General features: G+C 31.9%; 1 protein-coding gene across 1 annotated transcript; it reads right to left on the bottom strand.

The window, feature by feature from the left end:
* Window positions 1-7160: 7160 nt before the first annotated feature.
* On the bottom strand, window positions 7161-13440 carry LOC134683629 (protein PIF-like). Its single transcript, XM_063542941.1, has 7 exons — window positions 13310-13440; window positions 12195-12740; window positions 10945-11052; window positions 10380-10574; window positions 9761-10105; window positions 8293-8669; window positions 7161-7793 (listed from the first exon to the last, which is right to left on the bottom strand). Exons 1-7 carry the CDS (start codon window positions 13395-13397, stop codon window positions 7578-7580), a joined length of 1875 nt encoding a protein of 624 aa, XP_063399011.1. The 5' UTR covers window positions 13398-13440; the 3' UTR covers window positions 7161-7577.
* Window positions 13441-27889: the final 14449 nt, after the last annotated feature.

The following is a 27889-nucleotide window of genomic DNA, read 5'->3' as shown; positions in this document are numbered from 1 at the left end:
CTTTTACATATTTCTGTCTCAAAATAGCAATTGATTACAATGATAGCAAAATGTCTTAAACTTCAGATGATTTCACAGTATATTTATTGATTTTCATTTGAAAGAGTTAGTATTTCATATTTAGGTTTTGTGTATGCCTGTGGTATTTGTTATTGCTGTTTTTTTTTATTTTTGAAAAGTAACACCTTGTCAATTTAAACATTTTCGATTTCCTAGTTGTTTTTATATGCCAGCAATAAACAATAAAAACAAGCCATAAACTATATCCGAAGGTTCATAAATTTTAAATTTAACATAAACCATTGATGCATTTTTATATTTATACCAAATAGTCTTGATGAATTGATGGAAATTGATGGAAATAAAAACAAACAAGAATTGCAAAATTTACCTGTTGTTGTTTTTGTTATATTTAGTCAGATCGTAGGTGTTAGCTTGTATAATTTATTATCTATTTTAAGCAAGATATCACTATTTTTATAATTTAATAATTTTTCAAATATAACTTGTGTAATGTATCAACTGTATGACTAAATGTAAGAGAATTCAACCACAACTATCAGGCGTCCTAGATCTTTCAATCAATTCAATAAAATTGATTTTTGATCAGAGAGACGTCCCTTACTGGCAACGAAAAACATATATGAATCATAACAACAGATATTTCTAGGTATTAACAAACTAGTATGATATTGCATGATACTTTTCGATAATATTATCATTTAAGGGATCGCATAAATTCCTATGCCAAAGTCAAAGGCAACAAAACATCATAATATCTATTCATAACATCAGTCTCAATACATATGGCCATTGTCTATTAACTTTAATTGATATCTGCATCTTCATTTACAAATCTTCATATCATGAAGTAGTTTGATATTTAAAACACATTGCAATTCATTCTAAAAATGAAAACTGGTTATACATTTGACTCACATTCGTGGTGGGTTCCAAATGTATGACATATTATAAGTATATGGCCAATATGACGTCATTTTTTCTATGGCAGATGTTTAAGAATCCAAATGTTTTGCCATTTTTCTAGTTTTTTACTCTATGGCGGATTTTTTCTATTTTCAATATCCATGCCACATTCTATGCAAAATGAGATTATGTCAGTACATATATTACCGATGACTTGCTTTTAATAAGTGTCTTTCTTTATAAATCTTACGATTTCCAACATATATAAGACACAAATATAGTTAAAAATGATGTAGATACAGCCAATAATTGATAGTTTACAAATCTCACTAGAAAGTATTTTCTACAATAGTACACTTTTATTTGTAATAATTTTATCTTTCAAAATAAAATATGTGAAATCACATAAAACAGTATTAGACAAAAAGTATAAAAAGTTAATAAATACTTGTAAGTTCGGTTAAATCATAATGGTATATTAAGATATAAGTATTACAATCAATTTTTTTAATTAAATGCTGCTACGTCTGATCCATTTTTATTTTTTGTGTAGGGGTTAAGAAACATACAGAGTATTTTTCTATTTTTATCCAGTATTTTAAATATTCTATCCCACCATATTTTGTGGGCAATATGCTCTTATATCTACATTTGTTTATGTAGTATTTAAGTAACAACAAAATATTATTAATTGTTTTACTGTTGAAATAACAAATAATACACTTAGTCGCTGTAATATAGATTATATAAATGAAAAATGTGATAGATTATGTTAAATGGAATTTTAAGATTACAATAGGTATACAAATAACAAGAAAACAAAATAGCATATCAAGTAATCACGAATGAAAAGCTATAAGCTTATCAAAGTCCAAATTAAAAATACGGATAAGGGAACACTTGGATATATACGAGGATGAGGAAAAAAAAGCAGAAATAAACACGAAATACAAACAACGAAAACACCCCGAAAAAATAAATAATGCGAATTATCATGAAGCCTAGAGCAAAATCAGGTGATCTGACAGTCTTTAACTGTGACGTCTTCATGCATGGTAGCCTTTTTTCGTGGCCTTACAACATTGTACAATGAAAAAAGTAAAATCGCAAATATACTGAACCTCAAGGCATATTCAAAACGGAAAGTCCTTATCAAATGGCAAAATCAAAAGCTCAAATACATCAAACGAATAGATAACAACTGTCACATACCTGACTTGGTACAAGCATTTTCTTAAGTAGAAAATGGTAGATAAAACCTAATTTAAAACTAGATTAACCTCTCACTTGTACGACAGTCGCATACAATTCAATTGTATTGTCAACGATGTGTGAATAGAACAAACATACATGTTGAATATACAGCAGTATACATTTTTTGTGTTATAATCTCAATATCTATGAAACCAAAGAAATATGTAACGACAAAAATTCAAATGGAAAAAAAAAATGAAAAATGACGTCGTTATTGAAATTCGACAAAGAACTGAGACCAAATGATTAGATTAAAAAACCCAATACTACAGATCTTGAAAGTAAACATCATCTAAGGATAAGAGAAATGTATTTATACATTGTTGCTTTCATCCTAGAAATGCATATTATGTTATGTGTAGTAGGTAAAATGAGAATGAAAATTTATTAGGCAATATAGGAAAGGTGTACTGACATAAACGGACTGTAAACACATAAAACTTTAAATGGACCTTTCGTAAGTAGAAGCCATATCAATTATGTGTATCAGTTGGGACAAAAATGTTACCGTAATAATATAATAGGGTGCAACCATTCATCTGCCATTCTGCTTCAGATGAAGGTCGCTTTTTGACCGAAACTGGTCAGGTTACGAAACATCATCAGGCGCTATTAATTATGTGTATTGGCATCTACTTTTTTTTAATATTCTTTCATATGAAGATTTATTAACATGGATGAGACTTGGCCAATAAAAGTACATTGTCTGATTTATAATTATGTCCCTTTTTTTTTGAAGTACACATTAATCAACTTTGTTACACGTTTATTTGGATTTTATTTTTTAAAATAAACATTGTTATAAATCTAACCAACTGGTGGTTCTTTGTTTCTCAACTTTGTTTCTCTGAACTTTGTCTTGTATTATTGATTTAGATTTTCTTGCATGTTTTTGTCTGTATTTCAATGATTCCTATTTTTGTCCTGTTTCCGAGGGATCTGTGTCACTGTCTTTTATGTCTACAGTGAGGCAAAGAACTAAACTTAGCATATAAATCTAAAAGTAAAGTAGAAAATACCAAGCAATATACCCATGAATCTTATGCACTACAACGGTATAATGTTTCCAAATGTTGCCTTATTATACATGTTCGATAAAGAGATTCCATGATTACATGGCAGTAGAGCATCATGCTAAGAATAACCACGATGACGAAGACTGCTAATGATGTAATGTCTCATTGTGGTAACCCACAGAACATGCTTTATTTAGCAATTCCTACACTTTTCATGGATCAGAAGGTCAAATTTAAATATGGCTCTTCTGTGGTTTTTCAATTTTTACAAACATTTTTCAAATAACAAAGCTTCATTTGAATTTTATTTTCGCACGTCGGTGGTTTTGTGGTAAGGAAATATTTTACAATGCAACACCTATTTTGTATTCCTTTGTTTAGATATCAACTGAGGCAAATTAGGAGGAAATAAACATGTTCGTGTGACAACAGTACGTTTTCATAGTGTCTGTTTCATGGCGGTTTACTGTATCATGATTGATTGGGTTGGTTTTTAGAAAACTTTTTATAAAAAGGTTCATCTAGTTTCTAACACCGCACAAGAACATCAAATTAGCCGCAAAATTCATTTTATTCTTATTACGAGTAAGTAAACAAAATCAGTCAGAAACCAAAATCAGACTTTCATTGGAAAAGAATTGAATCGTAAGAATCCGAACAAAGGCTGCATTTTCTTTGGTTGATTTCATTAGTTAAAAAGAGTTTGATACACAAAGGTTATTAGAATCTTTAATATAGAATGTTAGAAGACAAATGTAGACTTCTTGGTAATGGTATGTGATTGATGAATATTTATTTTTTCAACTTATCTCTCTGTGTTACTATTTTGATCTGAGCGTCACTGATGGGTCTTATGTAGACGAAACGCGCGTCTGGTGTATTAAATTATAATCCTGGTACCTTTGATAAGTTGTCAGTTTGTTTTAGATTTACGAGTTTGTGACTGTCCCTTTGGTGTCTTTCGTCCCTCTTTGATAACTTTTTACACATAAAACCGAGCCAATCACACAAAAGAAAAGGTCAACCAGGGACGGAAGATACCAAGGGGACATTCAAACTCGTGAAAAATACCCAAGCGATACCCAAACTCACAAGTCGAAAAAAATACTAACAATAACAAGGCCAAAAAAAATCGAACAAAAGACAAAAACTGGTACACAAATCAAAACATAGAAACTTAAAATATTAGAAACACGAATCCCACTAAAACAGATGCTGATCTAAGTTGCTACCGGCCTTTAGGCATATCCTACTCATGTGCGGTACATTTTGTGTTTCTCGTGTAACTATCAAGAAAGCATAAATCTATATGGTATGTCTTATGCAAGAACACAGGTCAAGATTTTTGTTACATTTGGAACATATTCGCCATCATCTGTGAAACAGATATCCCATAACGATCAACCAACATTTCATATTTCTACTTAATATTTCTAGTGGGATGATGTCAACTTCACCACTTAAAACTAAACTTCTTGGTCTAAAAAATTCATTGTAAGCAGCAACTCTCTATAACGAAATTATGTTATGAAATGCATTCTATTGACTATCGTATCAACTAGCATATATCTACTCCATATGTAGACGCTGCAAGATTAAAGGTACAAAGAATTGAAAGCTTAAAATTAGGAAGCCAAAATCATATTTGTTGCCTTTAAATTTCAATCAACGGACATTGGCAATTTCTATTTAAAAATCATGAAATCAGACAGAATAAACTGTATATGATGTATCCAATTCGATGGGATACATACGTTCAACATACTAGTCACCAAACTTTGAATTATTTAGTGAGAGGGCATCATCTTTATAATCTACTATATAAAGTCACCCAAATATGGTTACAGAAACAAATAGACAAGAGGATCACAATTGTTTCTCTAGGGAATGCGGAATGAAAAAAAGTCCTTAAATCAAGCATTTCAGGGGTCAGCTGAAGGACGCCTCCAGGTGCGGGAATTTCCCGCTACATTAAGGACCTGTTGGTGACCTTCTGCTGTTGTTTTTTCTATGGTCGGGTTGTTGTCTCTTTGACTATTCCCCATTTCCATTCTCATTTTTTTCTTGATAAAGTCATATTCAATGATTTTTTTTGTTAATACGATTTATACCCCGCGAAAACAATTTACTTGTATCTTCGTTGGTCATTCTTCATTATTTAATAAAATAAGGCAGGAACTTTTCTATTTGTCTTTTAGATAAAATTTGGAATACTTGTGTAAAGGGTAGGATGATCACATGACCTCATACTATTTCAAGCGGAAAGAGACTTTGATCGTATGAACTCTAGCCATATCGTTCAAATTTTTAAGCATCCACATCTGATTCACGCCAACCCAATATTAGTCAATATCACAATAACGTTGACACCCGGTTTTGATTGCTGATAAGATTGATTGCAAATAATTAAGAAAGGTTTCGTAAAGCACCTGAAAAAATGAGCAGTATTACAATGTCTACAAAAGACTCTATAAAAATAAGATAAGATAGCAAACAAAAGTACGAAGTTGAAGGGCATTTAGGATAAAAAAAATCCTAAAGTTTGGCCAAACTAAGGTAATCTATTCCTTAGGTTAAAAAACATAGTATTTCAAAAAAGCAAAGTTTTGTAAACAATTTATTATAATTTTGGACCAGATCAATGGATTTACTTCAACATAAAGTGTTGACGACTGGAATGGTGATACCCTTGGGGAATAAAAGCTCCAACAGCAGTGGCATCGACCCAATGTTTGTATATAAACTTATCATATATACCAGGATTGCAATTTGTAATTGCGCTAGACGATTACCAGACCAGGTAAAGGATGAGTTTCTAAGTGATTTGCCTATACCTTATTTGTTTATTAAGCATCTTCAGTAAACTAGTTACACAAAAACCAGAACGCCATGTCGAAAGAACAAACCATTTTATAGAACACTACATAGAAAATAAAAACGTAGCAACAACAAAAGCTAAGGGTGTTTTCAGTTGCTCAATCTATGTAAGCAGATTCGGCATCATTAGCAGCACCTGCCATGCAGATCGGGGTGAGTGCAAATATGGTGAAGATTTTCAATTTCAAACTATGAATATAAGGTTATAGCCTCTAACAAATACAGATACAAAGATCCAACGAACCCTTTGCAATACAATTTAAAAATGAAATACAGAACAGAAAAATTAATATAGACTTTTTAGTCATGAATTGCAATTCATAATTTCGATGCCTTCGAATTGCTATTCAATATTAACCATCTCATGGACGGCTTGAAAGAAAAGGATATATAAATACTTGAGGAGATTAAAAAAGAACCCAAAACTACAAGGGCAATTACCAGAGTGAGCTGGAACCTTGGTTCCTTAATAATATCGTAACTTATCAACGAAAAACTAACGTTATAAATCCAGGAAGCTGCAAAGCACTCACAACTGAGCGAATGATGCTCTCGTGGGATTAACAGTTAAACATCAACAGTATCATTCAAGTGCTGGTTAATGATAGTAACACTTTATTAATTTGATGCATTCGAAGAGTTTTTCTGGATTTAACAGGAATACTCAGAACAAAGACTTTGAAAAAAGTTATCAAAGGTACCAGAATTATAATTTAGTACACCAGAATCGCGTTTCGTCTACAAAACACTCATCAGTGATGCTCATATCAAACTATTATAAGGCCAAACAAGTACAGAAACCACTGATTTTTTTAATAATTGATGTATACTTATAGTATTACAGTAAGCCGCCTATAAAACCAATAATAGCAATAATAGTACAACTTAAGAGAATAAATGCAAGTATACAGTAACAGGGCACTGTTTCAGTAAAATTCGATGAAATGGTGTGGTTTGAAGAAACACAAGTCATATCATGTATTTTTATTAATTTGAAGAAACACAAGTCATATCATGTATTTTTATTAATTTGAAGAAACACAAGACATATCATGTATTTTTATTAATTTGAAGAAACACAAGTCATATCATGTATTTTTATTAAACAAAAAATAAATGTCTACAACAATGATGTTACAATAATGATAAGTGTTGCTATGATAATAACAATGGTCTATTTACAGCTGCTTTGTGAGGTACATAATAAAACATGGTCAATTAAAATGAAAGCAAAGAAAACTGGGACACATAACGAATCAATCAACAATCAGTTACATAAGTAAGCATTTGATACCTTATGCTCGCATTTAACTTAAGAAAAATATTTACATAAATAAAAATTCACATTTTATACATATAAACAATATAATATCACAGACATGTCATTTGGAATTTACTTAAAGGAGATCATTACCTACTTTTACCATCAATTTTACAGGTTCATCAAATCTCTAAAGCCTAATTCAATGTAATACTTTTCATTCATATTTATCTTGATTTGGTTTACAGATGTGATGGTCTACACAGATAGACCGCCACATAGTCTATCATTCCTGTGAAATTTTGAAAAAGTCTTCCAGCTCCTATTTGTAATCCAGCTTTTGTTTTCTTTATTTTACCCACTGCATAATCTTCATGTCTTATACCATTACTTCTACCTTCTAGTCTAAGACTGTCATGTATATAATAAACTTCATTCCAGTTGTTATTAGGATCAGCCTGAAATAAAAAAAAATGGTGAAATCTATCCAAGTAATATTACTAGGGTTTGTTTCAGACCCTGAGTGAACATGAGGAAGGGGCACTTTCGGTCTATCCTAGTGATGAAAGAATATGCAAACAAATAAAAAAAAATCACTGATAGGCGATAAAAAGTGACCACCAAATAGTCATACTGTCAATGTATAGCTGATCTCAACTGCTCTCTGTATGCCTAATTGGAGGTCTTTTGATTTTCGAAGGACTTTTACATCGAATAAATCTCAGTTGACATCTTTTAAAGAATTTCTTTTACAATATTCATTTAAACATTTTCACCTTAAAACGCGAGCATGCTTAAAAGGTGTTGTATAATGGTTTACGACACGAAGTCTGTTCTCATAAAGATACATAATTCTGTTCTTTCATTTTGTTCAAGAAAATGTTGCACTTTTCTATTCCATGTCAATTTTTAAGGATATTAGTACATAAAACAAAACGATAAATATCGATTACTTACGATTGATGGAAGATGGAAGGTGGCCACTGAATCTTCTCTCGTCTTTTCATCAACAGTCTTTATCATGTAATGGACATTACGTCTACTTTTGACCAAAGCCATGGACGGAACATTGTCGCAACAGTCATCCCCATTACTGATCAGGGATTCTAACCTGTCGTTTGGAGTGTGTGAATAGTTCATCTTTATAACAAAGTCTCTTGACTCAAAATTGGCAAATCTTGGAATAACAATTTTGGAATTGCCATCAAAGTAACCATAACTACTTCCGTTGATCTTCTTTATTGAAACGTTATGGTTTTCAATATAATTGTTTTTACCGGAATCATCTTTGATTTCTGTACCATCAAACGATATGAACAACTCAGGTTTACATTCTGTCAATGAAATCAAACTGTTTATTAGTATACATATATTATTAAGAAGGTGTTCAGCTATTTATTTGAGAGTAGTATTTATTTTCTTTCGTATGCTCTAAAGTTAATAATAAAAGAACAGTCTGGGGTTACATTCTTAAAATCATATTTTCGGTTAATTGACAAAGTTTGACACAATCCATCGCTGATATCTCGAGGTGTTTCTAAAAGTATTTAGTCATACGAATTTAAATAATCATAATTAAACGTTTAAAAGTTGAAGGTTATTTGTTTATGAAATATTAAAAACGTATAATAAATATGCCCTTAAATAAAAGTTTTATTATAATTATTAGTCTATGATTAAAATAGATTGCTATATACGGAATATTTCAAAGTTATAAGAATGAAAAATTCAATGTGGCGGTGTGTACCATGTTAAACAAATCGATAAATGTCAATCACTAGATCAATTCGGCTTTTAATAAAATATTTTCGACAATTGGTGTAAAAAAATATAATTTATGGCATTCTTCTAATTGTTTTCTTCAATGCAAATTAAGACGCGATAAAATGATCATAAACATCAAAAATCATAACAAAAGTACGCCCACAATACTAAGAAATTATACAAAAATAAGGTCACAATCAGTGTGCTTTTGTGATAAAAATCCTTATTATTCCAACAGAAAACAAAGGATGAAGTTCAAGGGGATACGACGCAACAAGAACAAAAAGTTCAACAAACTCATGTATATTCAACGTTATACAATAAACGAATAGAACAGAAAGTAAGAAAACTAGACAATTTAGGTTTGAAAACTTATCAGAATAAAGTTGTGATAAATGTATATTTATCTTGTATATTATATCATCGCCGTTTTGAAAAGTAAATAGTTGGACCCATATTGAACACATGAATGTGCAGATATAGAAAAGCACGATATAATCGAGGTTTATCAGACAGCTTAACCTTTTAAGAATTTCGATTATCAAACTGGTGAGAACTAGATACATATGTCTTGCTACTGGAATGTGTAGCATATCAATATTATGATACTTCTTAATAAGTAGTTACTGATTTTTTTTTTACATATGAATAAAATGCATACCATTGCTAATATATGTTGGATAAAATAAACTACATGCACATTCGGTTGGATCATAATGAGTCCCTGGTGCACATGGCATTCTTATCCATGATCCGTGAACTATTCTTTCGTAGTAAGTTGCATTTCCAAACACTGGTCTCATATCACAGGCTCCCTCGTGATAAACTATTGGAGGACAGGTTTCAGTTTTACCATTGAACTCTACACATCCTTGATATGGTCTGTACAAGTATCCCTCTGGACAACACAGAGAAACAGACTTTCCAAGATTACATTTCCAATAAGCACGGTTGTTTTTGATATTACCGTAAGGATAAGACAACAGACCAGGCAGTCTGCATTTCTCTGTAAATAAATAAAAATACAATTAAATTGACTAATTAAAATGATTTAACCTTTCATTCTGGTATATAACACCCTCATTTTAAACTAAATATCCCTCAAATTACATTGAGAAGTATGGGATTATCAATATTGTCCTTGTGAATTGAGTTGAAGCAAAACGTTCAAAATATTTATTTTAAATCATGCATGACTAAATGAATGAGCACGCTTCTCAACTGTGCCATTTGCATAGAAAATAGTACGAAAATTAGCATTGCAAGTATATCTTACATACCTTTATGACAGACAACATTTTCAGCAGGTCTACAGGTGAGAACCTCTTGGTCCCAATATTGCCCCCATGGACACTGTCTGTAAGCGCCAACTATCTCATTGTTTTCACCAAAGTAACATTGGATAAACTTATCACAGTCTTCTGGATGTGGATTGTAGCCGACTCCATTCCTTAATTCACAATGCTCACAAGGACCTATAACATAAGACAACACAGAAGTTGAATTAATCTATATACATTATTTAATAATAAGTACTTTGTATCATAATAGTTGTTGATGATTATGAGATTGAATTAATTTTATGCCAATTTATAGTTAGAACATTTGAATTTTGGACCTATAGCTTAACGTATGTGTATACGAAATCCGATATATCCTGTAAAACTGCCGTTACCTATAATTTACAACAATAAATCACTGAACTTTTAATGTAATTTCGTAAAATTTTCCTTTACGTTGCATTTTCGGCTTCTTTTGTGTGTCTTTACTCAACATATGGGATACCATTACGAATTCGAGGAGTTGGACGAGTCAGTGGTATTATATAATAGAAGCTGTACTCACCAGATATAGGCGACCGTTTGGTACGTGAAGGTGTGGTTGTTTGAGGTGACTGTGTTGTAGTCGTTGATGTAGTCGTAGTCAGTGGGATCCATGTAGTTAAATTTTGCGCTAAAAAAAATACATATTATTTTAATGTTTTATATAAATGTTGGTAAATCAAGAAACAATTTCTTCTCCGCTAGAAATCTCTTTCTTTCTTTATTTTACAGATTTTAATACAGCAGGAATTTAAGATAAGAGAACATGGTATACAGGAAAAAAGACCATAATACAATATAGACTTATCAAAACAGTCATGACGTATAGCTAAACAATTAAAGGTAGAAACAAGCAAAAAATAAATAGCATTGCAAACAGCTACAACACAACCACAAAAGCTTACAGGTAGAACAAAAGCACCATGGCATACAGATTTATCAATATCCCATTAATTAATCCATCCTGACATACAAGGAAAGCAAACGTCATGATAAACAGGTAAAACAATTCCATCATGTTCAACCATATAAAACTAAACAATCTAACCATATAAGTAAATAAACCATACTGGTATACAGGTTAAACATACTCGATTTTGCATGCATGTAAAACAAAACCAATAGTTCATACAGGTACAACTAAACCATGAGGTCATACACGAAAAACAAAATCATCATGCCATACAGCTCAAATACAACGAGCATGCCACACCACTAAAACGGAACTAGCATAGCAATATACAAGTTAAATAGTGCAATACAGTGGTTTTGTAGTTAAACATTTTGAAAAAGTAAAAGAATCTCATTACGATTGGCGAACATTGTTTACAGACGTCAAGATCTGTTTTAACCGAAGAGATCTGTCAACTTGAAATGGTCCTTTCGAATGCATTTATTGACGTCCAATAAAATATATAAGCATGATTACTTAAAGTAAAAATAGCAATCGTTGATAACACTTAAAGCATTTAGTCGAAAAAGTCCACCAACGATAGGAAAAGAGTAAGTTTTATACTTGTCAAACGAAAATAAAGTAGCAATGGCTTAAACTATAGTTAAACAATAGATCAAATAGCTATACAAGTGCTGTTCTTATGATAAACAGTATTCACATATTTTCATATTATATATGCACTGATATACCATATTTTCTTGTGTATTATCTATATTTATGGTTTATTTAGCTCTTTCTGATTCAACTAATAAACTGATAAAATATATGACCAAAAACTTTTATATATCTAAAAAGACTTGAATTAAATATAGACTCACCTGGACACACCATTGAGACTACATTGCCAACAGCATCTGCTAGGTCCTGGTATGTATTGACCATCAGTACTTTGTCATCTGCATTAGCTATTCCAGATAGTTCCGTCTTATCTGCGAAAGTAGACACTCCAATAGAATTCATACGGATTCCTTCATTTTTAGCTTCAAATGCAACTCCTATCGTTTGTCCTGGATCAGTAGAACGTTCGGTCGCAATGACAGTCCCTATTTTAGGTACACCTACACTTTTGTAAGTATCTGTGAACATTTTGATCATAGTTTGAAGTCCTGTAGCTATGTTAACGCCTGTGCCGCTCTGTTTAAGGTTAGTTATCTCCTTTTTAAGTAATGCTTGGTTTCCGGTGACTGTGATTTCTTTTGTTACAGTCTGACTGAAAACAATAAGTCCCATTCGTGCTCCGGCTTGGCCGATATGAAGTCGTTCTACTAACTCAATAAGGGCGTCTTTGAGAATGTTAAAGTCTGATGGAGTATTGTGGTCAGATCCATCTACCACAAATATCATATCCATTTTACCTTGACACCCTGGAAAAAAATGGACGCCATCAGTTATATGAATAAATGCATACCCAGTATAGACATATTTGCTTAAGGAGTGAAAGTCGTACCAATATAGCAACGCACCATTCTCAAGTGGTCACATTTAAACTAAAACTTGCATTCAAAGTCAGAAGTAGTATTAATTATCTTTTGAAAATTGTTGTTCGAAAAGTCAGAACCTAGAATAGAATGGTCGAGACTTTTCTTTCCAAACTGTCAAAACGATTGATTTTTGCTTCTACATTGAACGCAAAACAACTATCTGATTTTTGCACATTAACCATGCAATTACATTATATTCTCATTCTCATCATACGGATAATAGGAGCTGTATGTATACGTTAACGAAACAACCCTACAACCCACTTTCAAAAAAAACCAAACACCCCCGAAACAACCAGAAATTATGTATAAATTTTTGAAATATGTTGCAAGAGAATAACTTTTCAGTTTTAGAATATAACCATTGTTATAATAAAGCTGTAACTTGCTTATTAGTTTCAAAAGATACAAATTCAACAAATTTTTATATTTATAACTATATGTAATCTTACCTTTTAGTGGTATTGTATTTGAAGATACTTTACCATATAAAAATATAAAAGAACAAAACAATACTTTCAAATATGGTAATTTTAACATTTTGTAAAAAAATAAATTAATCTCTACTATGAAAAAAGTAATGTTTCAAGTTTAACTTTCAAGTAGATTATGATTTCGTTTAATTTTGGGCGAGAAATTTATATCAGAAACTATTCAATTAGCTTGCAGTTTTCTTTTTCCTTGTTCCTGTACAAGTCCAGTCATTTTAGCACACCTTGACGTAATTCCGTGGCTATTGTTACGTCAGGTGGACCAAACACAATAACCATGCTTCAATGCTCTATATTGATGACATACATGTATTTTTTAAAATCTTGTTTTCACATTACAGGTAAAATACACGTTATTGGAATAAACGGTCTTAAAATAGTCACGTATCTATCTTAATCAACATTAAACAATTAACGAGACATTTTTCAAATTTGACAGTCCCCTAAATATTTTGTAGATTTAGATGAGGTCATGGAAAAGCCATAACAAATGTAGGAGGATTATTATTTATTATGATAATAATACAAACATGATGAAAACGACCGCTGAACTTTTGACGCTATTTTCTTCACCTTAAACTTACCTGTTAAATAGTTTGACTTGTTAAAAACAAACAGGATTTGAATAATTTAAAAAGTCCCTAGGATTCACTAACTGTTTGTATATCAGTCTTAGATGGAGTTTGGTCGTCGCTGTAATGTTAAAAACCAATGTAATAATATCTTTCCATAAACGGAAAATTAACGCAAAGAATTACAAGAGTTCACACAAATTAAAGTAAAAAATAAACAAAATATAAATAAACAACTCCATCCGACGCTGAACTCATGTGCTACGAAAGGATATTTAGTTCCTGCTTCACAAGTGACTACCATTATATTTCAGAATGAAATTCACAGAACGTGTGATAAAGCCTCACAATTTAATGTATAATTGTTCTTGTGTATGTTCGTGAAATGACACAGGCATTTGTACTTTAACAGTCAAAGAAATATATATATATATAAAATAATCTTATATTATTGCAATTATGACTTACTCGGTCAAAGATAGTAAGAAATGATGTCAGTTAATGATGGTGAGAGATAAAATGTTTGTTGGTAAATGTTATAGTTGTACGATTTGTTTGCCACGAGTGGTAGAATTTCTTGAAAAATCGTCCAGGTTCAAAATGCAATTATTGAATGAATTTATTTATTTCTTGCAGAGACATACATATATATATATACACTAGTTGTTGATGATTAAAGAACAAGCCGACTACTCGTTTAAAGCTCAGAAATACCTCATTTAATGATTTCAGAATATTATATGCAACCGATGTTTTTCTATATGTTGTATATTCTTGTCTGATGTAAATATGTTCTATCATCCTAGTTGAAAACTTGTTATGAACTCGATTCGTGTTTTGCAAAACCTTCCGGAATTTTCAGATATTAATTTTCTTCACATGTGTATTTGATGTAGCCTTTAAATAGTGTAGATTCGAGTGTCACTGATGAGTTTTATCTATCAACGCGAGTTTGACGTACCAAATTATAAGCCCTTGTATTTTTGATTTACAACCACTTATTTCATGCCACTGTTAATGACACAATAGTCAACACTTTAGTAAACTGTTCTGGTAAATGGAAATTGTATGATTAGTAAAAACTGTTTATAAAGTGTTGAAAATATTGAAGTTTCTATGGATATTCTACCCCAAGTTAAAATTTGGGCAATTATGGGTTTTTGCCATCGCCGTATTTTGCAAAACTTTTCAGATTTTGTTGTTATGAATGCTCTCCAATTTTGCATTTGATTTTGCTTTACAACTGTTTTTATTCGAGAGCCAATGATGAGTGTTCTGTAGACGAAAAGCACGACTGACGAAGCAAATTAAAAGCCTGGTGTTTTTGATGATTTTATTTACCTCAATAAAATTACAAACAATCTTTCAATTCTAAAATAATTTCCATAGACCAGAACCGAAGTTAAAATAAATAAAACGAAAGAAATGAACATAGTCGGAATCCAAACATTTTTTGACATAACTTTGTTTGTCTTGCTTGTAGTGTTCACGAGAATGCTGATCCGTTTGCAAATTTTATTTTATATAATGACAGTTCAAACAAATCTAGGCTAACGTGTGTCATGTGTATGTTCTGAATAGGAACCTCATCAACGGAAATCATTAGTTACACATGTAGCTTAAATTATGGTGTATTTGTGTCTCTAAATATATAAAGAGATTTGAATTTGATAGGGTCTTGACAGGGTTTTATATTTTTGAATTCCTGGTCACGTCGGGTCTGTGTCAATGGTTTGTATAGATCTGATGAGTTAATCCTTTTTCAACTTATTTTTACCTTACCGTTTGCCTCAATGGGTATCATACAACTTCTTATCTCTATAGTGTATGCTTAAAAAAAATGTGTTCCGAATGGTATGATTTCTATAAATTCAACCGGCGTTTCTGTACGAGTCAGCAACAGGTACCCTGATGACCAAACTTCGATTCCACAAATAATAAAGGTTTGATGGTATGTATAAAAACCAAAAGTCCGTAATAACAAAAACAATTAGAATGTCTAAACCAACGTTGCCCGCGGATGTTGCAACTTTACTTTTATTACAGTTACATAACTTATGGTCTGAAATTTACATACAAAATATCATTTAAACAGCAGTCTAATGTATATATTATATTACTTTTTGATATGATAGGAAATATATCAGTGTTGTTATTATATCAATCACTTATGGAATCTCTTAAAAAAGATATTTTTGTAAAAAAGTTCAATGTCTTTCAGACTATGAAGATTATACTATTTCGCTTTCGTCATGTTCAGTATAATTTTAATAAACATGGTAATTATGTCATATATGAGAGGTTAGGCCTGACATTAAATCGAAAACGATTGGTTCGTAGTTTTACTGTAAACACAAACACATATGAGTTACTACTCTATTGATAATATTTTCATCTTTGTGGCCTGTAAATTTAAAAAAAAAAAATTAAGTGCATTTGTTGGTTTAAGGAAAAAAAAACGTGGTTCACAATATCTGTGATAACAATTTGCGTACATTTTGTAAGTAAGTTGAAGTTGCGCCTCATAGTAAACAGTTATTTGGAAAACACTTCATATCATTAAATGTCACAGTTTCTTTTGAATAACGATAACAAGCAAAATTCAAAATTTAGAACATGACCTTCACCTTTGACATTGATATCCTCCAAATGGATCAAGGACATCAAATCAAAAGACTGTAGGCCTCTACGACTTATAACGTATGCATTTATGCAACATATCGCCTATCTTAAATTTTCAAAGGAAAATAACTCCCATAAGATGTCTTCCGATCACTCCAGTTAAAAGTCACCAAATTATTCTTAAGAGTTGACGAACAATTTGGTGGAAACATTTGGTTAAAACCTTTTACGGTTTTAGAGATATAGCGATAACAAGAAAGGGGGACGCGCGGAGGTAACTCCTATAAAAAAAAAGGTGTTCGGTCACACAGGGTGAGTTTTGAAACCCCCATTACTGTACAACATCATTGGCCAAACATCCATTTGATATGTTGTAAGACAGAAAAACATCTCAGACGGCAGAAGAAAAAATAATTTCTGTCTAAATCATAGCATATGAATAAAGCTTATATATAGAATCGTAATAACTACAAGAATAGAAGAACAAATAAATAAGACACTTCTATAGTAATCAATTTGTCGGAAGTTTATAGTGGTTGCCGTTGATTGCTGTCGGTCGTAGTTATTTTTATCTTGTTTTAGCATACATATTCCATTTTTCATGATGGGCGATTCTTTTTCTTACCATATGATTTGGGTTATGTACGATGACTATATATAGTCTGTTTCTTACATCTATATCCTTTGATCTTTCGTAGATTTCTTTGTCAAATATAAAACATCTCCTTATGAAAATGTAGTGAAATATGTATATAAACTTGATTGTACAACAACATCAAAAAGGAGGAAAGAAAAAAGAGAAACAAACACCATAGAAGATCGTTATAAAATTGATATTCACATGTAGCAACTTTTATTCTAAATTACCAGAATGTTAGCATTTATTTTGATTTTAAGTAATTAACTGAAAGTTTTATTTGAAGAATAAAACTTCGGAATTTTCATATATTTTAATACTCTTCATCTTTGAAAAATATTTATTCTTTAAATCGTTAAGATTCAAGTGCCACTGATGAGCCTTTTCTATGTACACGAGTCTAACGTATCGGATTACAAGCCTAGTATTTTTTTTGTAGTATATGTCACAACTGCAGTATCTTCATCTAACTTCAGCATTCTAAGGTTTTTCTACCACAAGTTTAAAAAGTTTTGGCAACGATCGCTTTTTCCGTAGCCGTATTTAGCAAAACTTTTCGGAATTTTTATTTATTGATGCTCGTCAACTCTGCATTTGATTTTGAGTTGTAACAGTTTTCATTTGATCTCTACTAATGAATGTTATGTATCGAGGGTATCACCAGCCCAGTAGTCAACACTTCTGTGTTGACATGAATATCAATAATGTGGTCATTTTTTTAAATTTTCCGTTTACAAAACTTTATTTTTCGAAAAACTAAGGATTTTCATATCCCAGGTATAGATTACCTTAGCAGTATTTGGCACAACTTTTTGGAATTTTGGATCCTCAATGCTCTTCAACTTTATACTTTTTTGGCTTTATAAATATTTTGATTTGAGCGTCACTGATGAGTCTTATGTAGACGAAACGCGCGTCTGGCGTACTAAATCATAATCCTGGTACCTTTGATAACTATTATGAGGACGAGACGCTCGTCTGGCGTACCAAATTATATGAAAAGAGGGACAAAAGATACCAAAGGGATAGTCATAGTCACAGGGACTGATATCATGATGAGTTTTTACATCTCAATAACATTACAAAAAAAGAAGCATTCAATTGTTAAATGATTTTCCCAAAACCAGAAACGAAGTTAAAAAATAAACAAAGAAAGAAATGAACATAGTTGGAATTCAGAGATTTTTGACATAGTTTTGTTGCTTATAGTTTTCATAAGAATGCCACCCGGTTACAAATTTTATTTACATATGACTGTTTCCATTTAAAAAAAAAGGTAGTAATCAAAATGTGTTTGAGTGTAATAAAATCTAGTTTCAATAGCACGCCAAATGCTCATGTCTGTCTTGTGTGTGGTCAATGGTTACATAATTATTATTATGTTTTTGTCCTTAGATAGATTATCCTTTGATAGCGACTGGATAAGGTTCAGAATGTATGAATTCCCTGTCACGTATTTGTTTGTATTTTTGTTGTAGGTTTTTCTGCTTTGTAATGATCTGTTGAGTTAATATAAAAAAAAAAGATGATGTGGTATGATTGCCAATGAGACAACTATCCACAAGAGACAAAAATGACACAAACATTAACAACTATAGGTCACCGTACGGCCTTTAACAATGAGCAAAGCCCATACCGCATAGTCAGCTATAAAAGGCCCCGATAAGACAATGTCAAACAATACAAAAGAGAAAACTAACGGCCTTATTTATGTAAAAAAATGAACGAAAAACAAATATGGAACACATCAGCAGACGACAACCACTGAATTACAGGATCCTGACTTGGGACAGGCACATACATAAATAATGTGGCGGGGTTAGACATGTTAGCGGGATCTCAACCATTCCCCTAACCTGGGACAGTGGTATAACAGTACAACATAAAAACAAACTATAAAATCAGTTGCAAAAGGCTTAACTCATCAGATGGACAAAAATACAAGTGGACGTGGCCGGGTACTTATACATCCCGACACAAAAAGACACAATGAACAGATCTGAGAGTACTCGCAGTTATCTGACAGCTAGTTCTAAGCCAATTACAACTAATGAAAACAATCATGCATTTAAGACTAAACAATCAATCCGTACACATCCAACATCCAATGGATTTAGTGCAAAGACGTCATAAACAGCCAGAGAAAAACATGACCTTGTGCAATGCCAAGTTACAGGTATCGACAGATTGTAGAGCCATGAATATGCATATGTATATAACATACTAGTAATATTTAGTTAGCTTTTAATCTACTGATAACAAAATCAATATTTATACCAATAAAACAATATTAAATGATCTTATTAAAGTGTTGAATAGGTAACCTTTTAGAATTAGTTTATTTAAAGGAGCGACAAGTTTACATGGATCATTTTTAAATTTTCGTGCACGGTTAACAACATTTCCGTAAAATGAGGATGTGTTATCCCGTTTGGATAAGTTTACAACCAAACTTCAAAACAAAATCTTTATATCTATGGAAAAATTTAGTAAAGGTTTTAAGTTATTTATGGTAACGGTATCCCTGGTTTAATAATTTAACAGTGATACATAGGTTGCGTTCGTTAAAATCAAAAACGTCACAACAGACACGGGCATAGCGAACAAGTTGTGAAATATAAACACCGTAAGATGGTGCCAAAGGAACATCACCATCTAAAAATGGAAAATTAACAATAGGGAACGAAAAATCGTCTCTTTTGTCTTAAATTTTAGTGTATAGTTTCCCGTTTAAAACCGAAATATCTAAATTCAGGAAAGGACAGTAATTACCGAATAAATTTGATTTATTTAAAGTTCTTTGGGGTCAATTTCAGCAGTATATTAAGAAAATTCTTGATTATTTAACGAAAAAATATCATCAAGATAACGGTAAGTGTTGTTGAATTTATAAATTAAATGAAATTAAGCCTTGTTGAACTGATTTGTATAGTTTGTTCTTATCTTGTATCGTTACATCATCATTTCAGGTTAGGGTAGGATTATGTATCATCAAGCACAATGTACCCTGATAACCTAACTTTGATCTGAGCGTCACTGATGAGTCTTATATAGACGAAACGCGCGTCTGGCGTATAAAATTATAATCCTGGTACATTTTATAAATATTTGACAAGATTCAAATATTAAAGGTTTCGTAGTATGCAAAAATTAAAGGGCGTTATAACAGAGAAGATTTTAAAACTGTCTAAACCAAAGTTGCCCGAGGATGTTGCAACTTTACTTTTATTACAGTTACATAACTAATGATCTGAAATTTACATACAACATATAATTTAAACAGCAGTGCAATGTATATATTATATTAGTTTTTGATATAATAGGAAATATATCATTGTTGTTATTATATAAATCACTTATAAAATCTCTTAAAAAAGGTATTTTTGTCAAAAAAGTTCAATGTTTTTTAGACTATGTAGATTATACTATTTCGCTTTCGTCATGCTCATTATCATTTTAATAAACATGGTAATTATGTCATATATGAGAGGTTAGACCTGACATTAAATTGAAAATGATTGGTTCGTAGTTTTACTGTAAACACAAACACATATGAGTTACTACACTATTGATAATATTTTCATATTTGTGGCCTGTAAATTTCCAGAAATTAAAATATCAAGTGCATTTGTTGGTTTTAGAAAGAACAAGCGTGGTTCACAATATCTATGACACCAATTTGCGTACATTTTATCTGCGATAGTTTGAACTCGGTTAAAAAGCTAAATACTATTTAATTGGACTTGTATTTATATTCATTTGAAGTAGCATCTTGTTTTGGATTTACTTTCAGATATAATAATGATGTCCTGTTACTCTATAACCCACATTTAAGTAACTTCTTGCATCTCATATATCCCATTGAAAGTCGAATTATGGATTAAATTGAAGTTAGAACGTCTGATTTATACTTAATCTTCTCATCGGATATGCATACTTTGGAATTGCACATGGGTTTATGTGCCTGTTTTAAGTCAGGAGCCTGTAATTCAGTTGTTGTGGTTTGTTGCCATGTTACATATTTGATTTTCGTTCATTAATTTGTACATAAATTCGGCCGTTGTTTTTCTCTTTTGAATTGTTTTGCATTTGCCATGTCGGGGGCTTTTACAGCTGACTCTATGTTAAGGGCTTTGATCGTTGTTGAACGCTGTACATTGACCTATAGTTGTAAATTTTTTGTGTCAAATGGTCTATTGTGGAAAGTTTTTTCATTGGCAATGAGATCACATCTTCTTTTTAAATTATGTAATACATTTGTCAGACTGCTTATTAAGTCTTTTCACTATATCTCTAATAAATTGATTGATATTTCAGTGTTGCAGTACCTGGTTTATTTATAAAGTTGTTGAAATTGGCTATTAGCCAGCTTTTAATGACTTTTTGGATCCTCAATGCTCTTCAACTTTGTATTTGTTTGGTTTATAACTATTTCGATATGAGCGTCACTGATGAGTCTTATGTAGACGAAACGCGCGTCTGGCGTACTAAATTATAATCATGGTACCTTTGATAACTATTTACACCACTGGGTCGATGCCTCTGCTGGTGGATGTTTCGTCCCCGAGGGTATCACCAGCCCAGTAGTCAGCACTTCGGTGTTGACATGAATATCAATTATGTGGTCATTTTTATAAATTTCCTGTTTACAAAACTTTGAATTTTTCGAAAAACTAAGGATTTCTTATCCCAGGCATAGATTACCTTAGCCGTATTTGGCACAACTTTTTGGAATTTTGGATCCTCAATGCTCTTCAACTTTGTATTTGTTTGGTTTATAACTATTTCGATATGAGCGTCACTGATGAGTCTTATGTAGACGAAACGCGCGTCTGGCGTACTAAATTATAATCCTGGTACCTTTGATAACTATTTACACCACTGGGTCGATGCCTCTGCTGGTGGATGTTTCGTCCCCGAGGGTATCACCAGCCCAGTAGTCAGCACTTCGGTGTTGACATGAATATCAATTATGTGGTCATTTTTATAAATTTCTTGTTTACAAAACTTTGAATTTTTCGAAAAACTAAGGATTTCTTATCCCAGGCATAGATTACCTTAGCCGTATTTGGCACAACTTTTTGGAATTTTGGATCCTCAATGCTCTTCAACTTTGTATTTGTTTGGTTTATAACTATTTCAATATGAGCGTCACTGATGAGTCTTATGTAGACGAAACGCGCGTCTGGCGTACTAAATTATAATCCTGGTACCTTTGATAACTATTAATACCGAACAAAAGATACGTTTCTGTCAACTTTTATTTTGCTTAGTACGACCCTGCTATTTTTTATTAGAGGCTGTAATATCCTTAGATGCTACCGCGTGCCATCATCGACCATTATAACAGACCATAGATATATTACACGGTCATAATGAAAACACTCAGTTATTCATGCTATAGAAGACAGAATTCCCTATCAACATAACAGTTTGTTAAGCTTGCTCTTTAGTATCTGCTATAAGAAATGACATTTTTTCTGCTAGCATTCTTTAAACGGTATGATATTGCTCTTGCTTTTTGGTGTTTGGTTATGTCTTTTATACCGGTTTTCTTCAGTTTTGTTCCTGTCCGATTGACGTTTAGCCTACATCTCATTTCATCCATCATCAAACAGTTAGAATGTTTGTAAACGTTGTTCGTACACACGTCCTTATCAAAAGTTATTAAGTGAGTTAATAGCTTTTCTCGTTATACTGTACCTTTTATGAACTTTTTTTAGTAAAATCACTGATCGAGATTTGCAAAACTGACATCTAAAAACAAGTGACATTGACATATTAAAGTCTGTTGCAAATCAGGAACCACAATATTTGTAATATTGTATGTCATTTCTTATTTTTAGTTATTTTGGAAAATGTTCTTTTTGTTAAAACGCGTCTGTTTGATTTATTCATAAATTTCATTAAACCTCGGTCACACCTTACCGGATAAGAAGAACGGACGCCTAACGGATGAAAATAAAAGTTGTCCGTTGACAAAATTGTTATCCGTTGATGTACTGACCAACTACAACGGACGCCTAACGAATGCATAACGGACATGCAACGGATATGCAACGGACGAGAAACGGAGACGTACCGGACAGAACGGATGTCGAACGTACATCCAACGAACCAGTACCGCATAAAACGGACACCTAACGGAAGCGTACCGGATAAAACGTATTAACAAGATATACGAAAAAATGAAAGGCGACAATAATAATACATCGCATTTATATTGAAAATGATCTGGGTAACTGGTTTTGGTTTGTTCTTCAAAATGCCGCAAAAGGGCAGTGTCTGACCTGAACAACAGCTGCTTGATTGTGAAGATGTGCCCTTATTCTAAGTTCTATAATGAATAATAAGAATTCATGAACCTTAAGAAATCTAATTGGCATTTCTGACGAGAAATTTTCAATTGGCATTTATCCGTTTTAGATATGTTCATCATCCGTTTGATCCGTTATTCGTCCGGTAGAAGTCCGTTTCACATTCGTTCAACATCCGTTTTATCCGTTCGACGTCCGTTAGAAGTCCTTTGGTGAATATATCTACCATACCTCCAACGGATATATAACGGACACGTAACGGATACAAAACGGAAACGAAACGGACGAGTACCGTACAAAACGGACGCCTAATGGACGCCCAACGGACATTTTATCCGTTGGACGTCCGTTCAAAGTTTTGAATATGCTCAAAATTTTCCACCGGACAGAACGGACGTCGACGGATAAAACGTACGCTTAACGGACATGCAACAAATATGGACGGACGCCTAACGGATAAGAATGGACGTCTAACGGACATGAACGGATTAAAAAAAAGTTATCCGTTAGCGTCCGTTCGAGCTATCCGGTAAGGTGTGACCGAGGCTTTAGTAACTTAAATCGAAGTATTTGCTTTTATTACAGACAATGCGTATCCCTCCTAATTTCTTTGTGCTCACTGTTTGAGGACATTTTTCCATTCATTGATCTTTGAAAAGATCAAATACGATGTTCTGTTACAAATCAAACGTAATTTAAATGATATTAATAATTTTCTGTCTAAATCATAGCATATGAATGTAGCTTATATATAGAATAGTAATAACTACAAGAATAGAAGAACAAATAAATAAGAAACTTTTAAAGTAATCAATTTGTCCGAAGCTAGTGGTTGCCATTGATTGCTGTCGGTCGTAGCTATTTTTTTCTTGTTTTAGCATACATATTCCATTTTTCATAATGGGCGAATCTTTTTCTTACCATATGGTTTGGGTTATGTATGGTGACCTATAGTTTGTTTCTTACATCTATATCCTTTGATCTTTCGTAGATTTCTTTGTCAAATATAAAACATCTCCTTATAAAAATGTAGTGAAATATTTATATAAACTGGATTGTACAACAACATCAAAAAGGAGGAAAGAAAAAAGAGAAACAAACACCATAGAAGACAGGGTTATATAATTGATATTCACATGTAGCGCTCAACTTCAAATGCAACTATTTATTCTAAATTACCAGAATGGTAGCATTTATTTTAATTTTAAATAATTAACTGAAACTATTATTTGTAGAATTAAACTTTTCGGAATTTTTATATATTTTAATATTCTTCATCTTTGAAATATATTTAGCCTTTAAATCGTATAGATTCAAGTTTCACTGCAGATTGTTATCTTTGTATACGAGACTAACGTATCAAATTATAAGCCTAGTATTTTTTTATCAGATTTTACAAATGCTGTTTTTCATACCACTTCAAAATTACATGGTAAAGTTTGGGTCAAGATTGTTTTTTTACCGTGGCTGTATTTGGCAAAACGTTTCAAAACTTTAATTTATTGGTTCTCTTCAACTCTGCATTTGATTTTGATTTGCAACTAGTTTTATTCGATCTAAACTGATGAATGTCATGAGGACGAGACGCTCGTTTGGCGTAATAAATTATAAGACTTATCAAATTATAAATCTAATATTTTTTAGGAGTTTTTACACCTCAATAACATTACAAAAAAAACCTCAATTGTTAAATGATTTTCAAAAAAACATAACCGAAGTTAAAAAAATTACATAGAAAGAAATGAACATAGTTGGAATTCATGTTTTTACATAACTTTGTTGCTTATAGTGTTCATAAGAAAGCCATCCGTTTTCAAATTGTATTTTACATATGACTGTTTCCATCCAAAAGCGAAAGATCAAAATGTGTTTGAGTGCAAACAAATCTAGTTTCCACAACACCGACAACTGCTCATGTGTCTGATCAACGGTTACACAAGTATTTTTATGTTTTTTCCTGAAATAGATTCTAGATTTTGATAGTGTCTGGATAAGGTTCAGAATGTATGAATTCGCTATCACGTATGGTCTGTATTTTTGTGGGATGTTTTTCTGCTTTGTAATGATCTGTTGAGTAAAGCCATGTTGAATGGATTCTTATAGTTTGTTCTTATCGTCCATCGTCACATCATCATATCAGGTTAGGGTAGGGTTATGCATCATCAAGCACCGGGTGTGTGGTTAGTGTCTTTATATATCATTTTGGTGGATTGTGGACTTAATAAGACAACTATCAACCACAGGTAAAAATGGATGTAAGCAATTATAGAAAACCATATGGCCTTCAATGATGAGAAACACCCATACAGTATCGTATAGACAGCAATAAAAGTCACCGGTATGGAAAATTTATCTACTTGACATTAGGATGCTAATTATGTCATTTAACGACATAATTTTGTATCTTTTTCAAACATACTCATTTCCAATTGGTAATCATACCATATCCCCTTATTTGTGTATTCATAGCGATCCTAGAAAACTGCTACTTTTTTGGCTAAATAGTTTGTTTTTAGAGTTAAACACGGTCGTGTCTTTCTATAATGCTTATGAAATTATCGTATAAATCTTTTTTATGAATACAAACGGCATGACAGTTAAGAACAGCATGATTTCGTAACAACAAAACAGTCCGTTGAGCTTGATTTTTAATATCTTCTATAAAAAAAAAAACCACTCTTTTCTGTTAGCAAAATGGACTGCTATTGCTCATTCTTATTTGTGTGAATGACATCTTTCATACTATTTGTTTTTTTCATTTTGGTTCCCGTCTCATTGACGCTTAACCTATATCTCTTTACATCAATTGATAAAAAGTTAGACAATTTGTAAATTTTGTTTTACGCACGTCCCAATCAAAGGTCAACAAGTAAGTTAATAGCTTTTCTTGTTCTTACTCATATTATTCCTTTTATGAACATTTTTTGTTAAACCACTGTTTGAAATGGAAAGTGCATGATCGAGACCTAAAAAAGGGACATATTCATGTGTCTATTCCAAATCAGGAACCACATTATTAGTAATCTTGTATGTCACATCTTTTTTTGGGGTTATCTTGGACAGTTTTGTGTTTTATGTCAGTTATCTGTTTGATTTATTCACTAAATTCATTGATTTAAGCCAACTTAGAGCTTGATATATCGTAGAGGGACATAGCTTTTACTACATACCATGTGTTTCCATCTAAATGTCTTTTTGCTTACTATTTTATGTGTGGTTGGGGACTTTTAACCAAAATGTCTGTTAATACATCTTTTAAAAGATAATTACACTATGTTTTAAGCATGTACAAATCAAAGGTAATTTAATCATAATGATTATGATAATAAAGGTAAAAGTAAAAACAAATTTGGTTGAACATAAATCTTTTATAAACCATGGCAATTGAATGTAGCCTAAATCTTTTATTATAATAACAACAACAATAGAAGAACAAATAAATAAGACATTTCTAGTATGCAATTTGTCCAATGTCAGTGGTTTGCCGTTGATTGCTTTCGGTCATATCTATATATTTTAAATTTTATTGTTTTAGCATAAATATTCCATTCATCATGTTGGCTAGTCTTTTACTTACCATATGTTATGGGTTATGTGATGTGACCTATAGTCTGTTCCTTATATCTACCTCCTTTGATCTTTGACGAATAATTGTCTCATTGGCAATCATACAGCATCTCCCTATTCTAATTTGAGTATATTGGATTGGATAGCAACGTAAAAAAAGGAGAAACAAACACCACAGAAGACAGAGTTGTATAATTGATATTCACTGCGCTCAACTTCGAATGCAGCTTTTCTTTTAAATGACCACACTATTAGCATTTATTTTAATTTAAAGTAATTAACTTAAACTTTTATTCGTAGAATGAACATTAAAAGTAGTAAAAATACAAGTATACCATTTTCAACTATCGTTAACTTAAAAGAAAGCTAAAGTTTAGGAAAACTGATACGCTTAAACTTAAACAAGAGGTTTCGAAACCAGGTAGATGACATAAAAAGACCTTCGATGTAAAAAGTAGAAAGTATAAGAAGTATATGCATATGATAATCTTAAAAACACATCCCACACAGGTATAAGTAAATCTATGCAAATGGATAAGCCAGACGAGGATTGTCACCTTTTCTAATGACTAGCAATTTTGTCTTAGAAACAAAAAATATAGAAGGTATAAACGAGAGTCCATATTTACTAGATTATAGCAAATGGCGTGTGTTGTTCAGATTTATAGGGACTTAGTTAAAATACGTAGTGCATCAGAAGGGTAAAATTACGATTGTTTAGATTTGTTTCCTAAAAGTTGAAATCAGCCATCCCAAACTATATGGTTGACTTTGGAATTTTACTGTTCTACTCAATACCAAACTAAAAGTGATTGCATATTGGGCA

Source organism: Mytilus trossulus, chromosome 9, assembly GCF_036588685.1.
Source record: "Mytilus trossulus isolate FHL-02 chromosome 9, PNRI_Mtr1.1.1.hap1, whole genome shotgun sequence".
NCBI classification, from domain to species: Eukaryota; Metazoa; Mollusca; class Bivalvia; order Mytilida; family Mytilidae; genus Mytilus; species Mytilus trossulus.
Note: the sequence above shows the minus strand (reverse complement) of the source record. Positions and strands in the feature narration are given on the sequence as shown.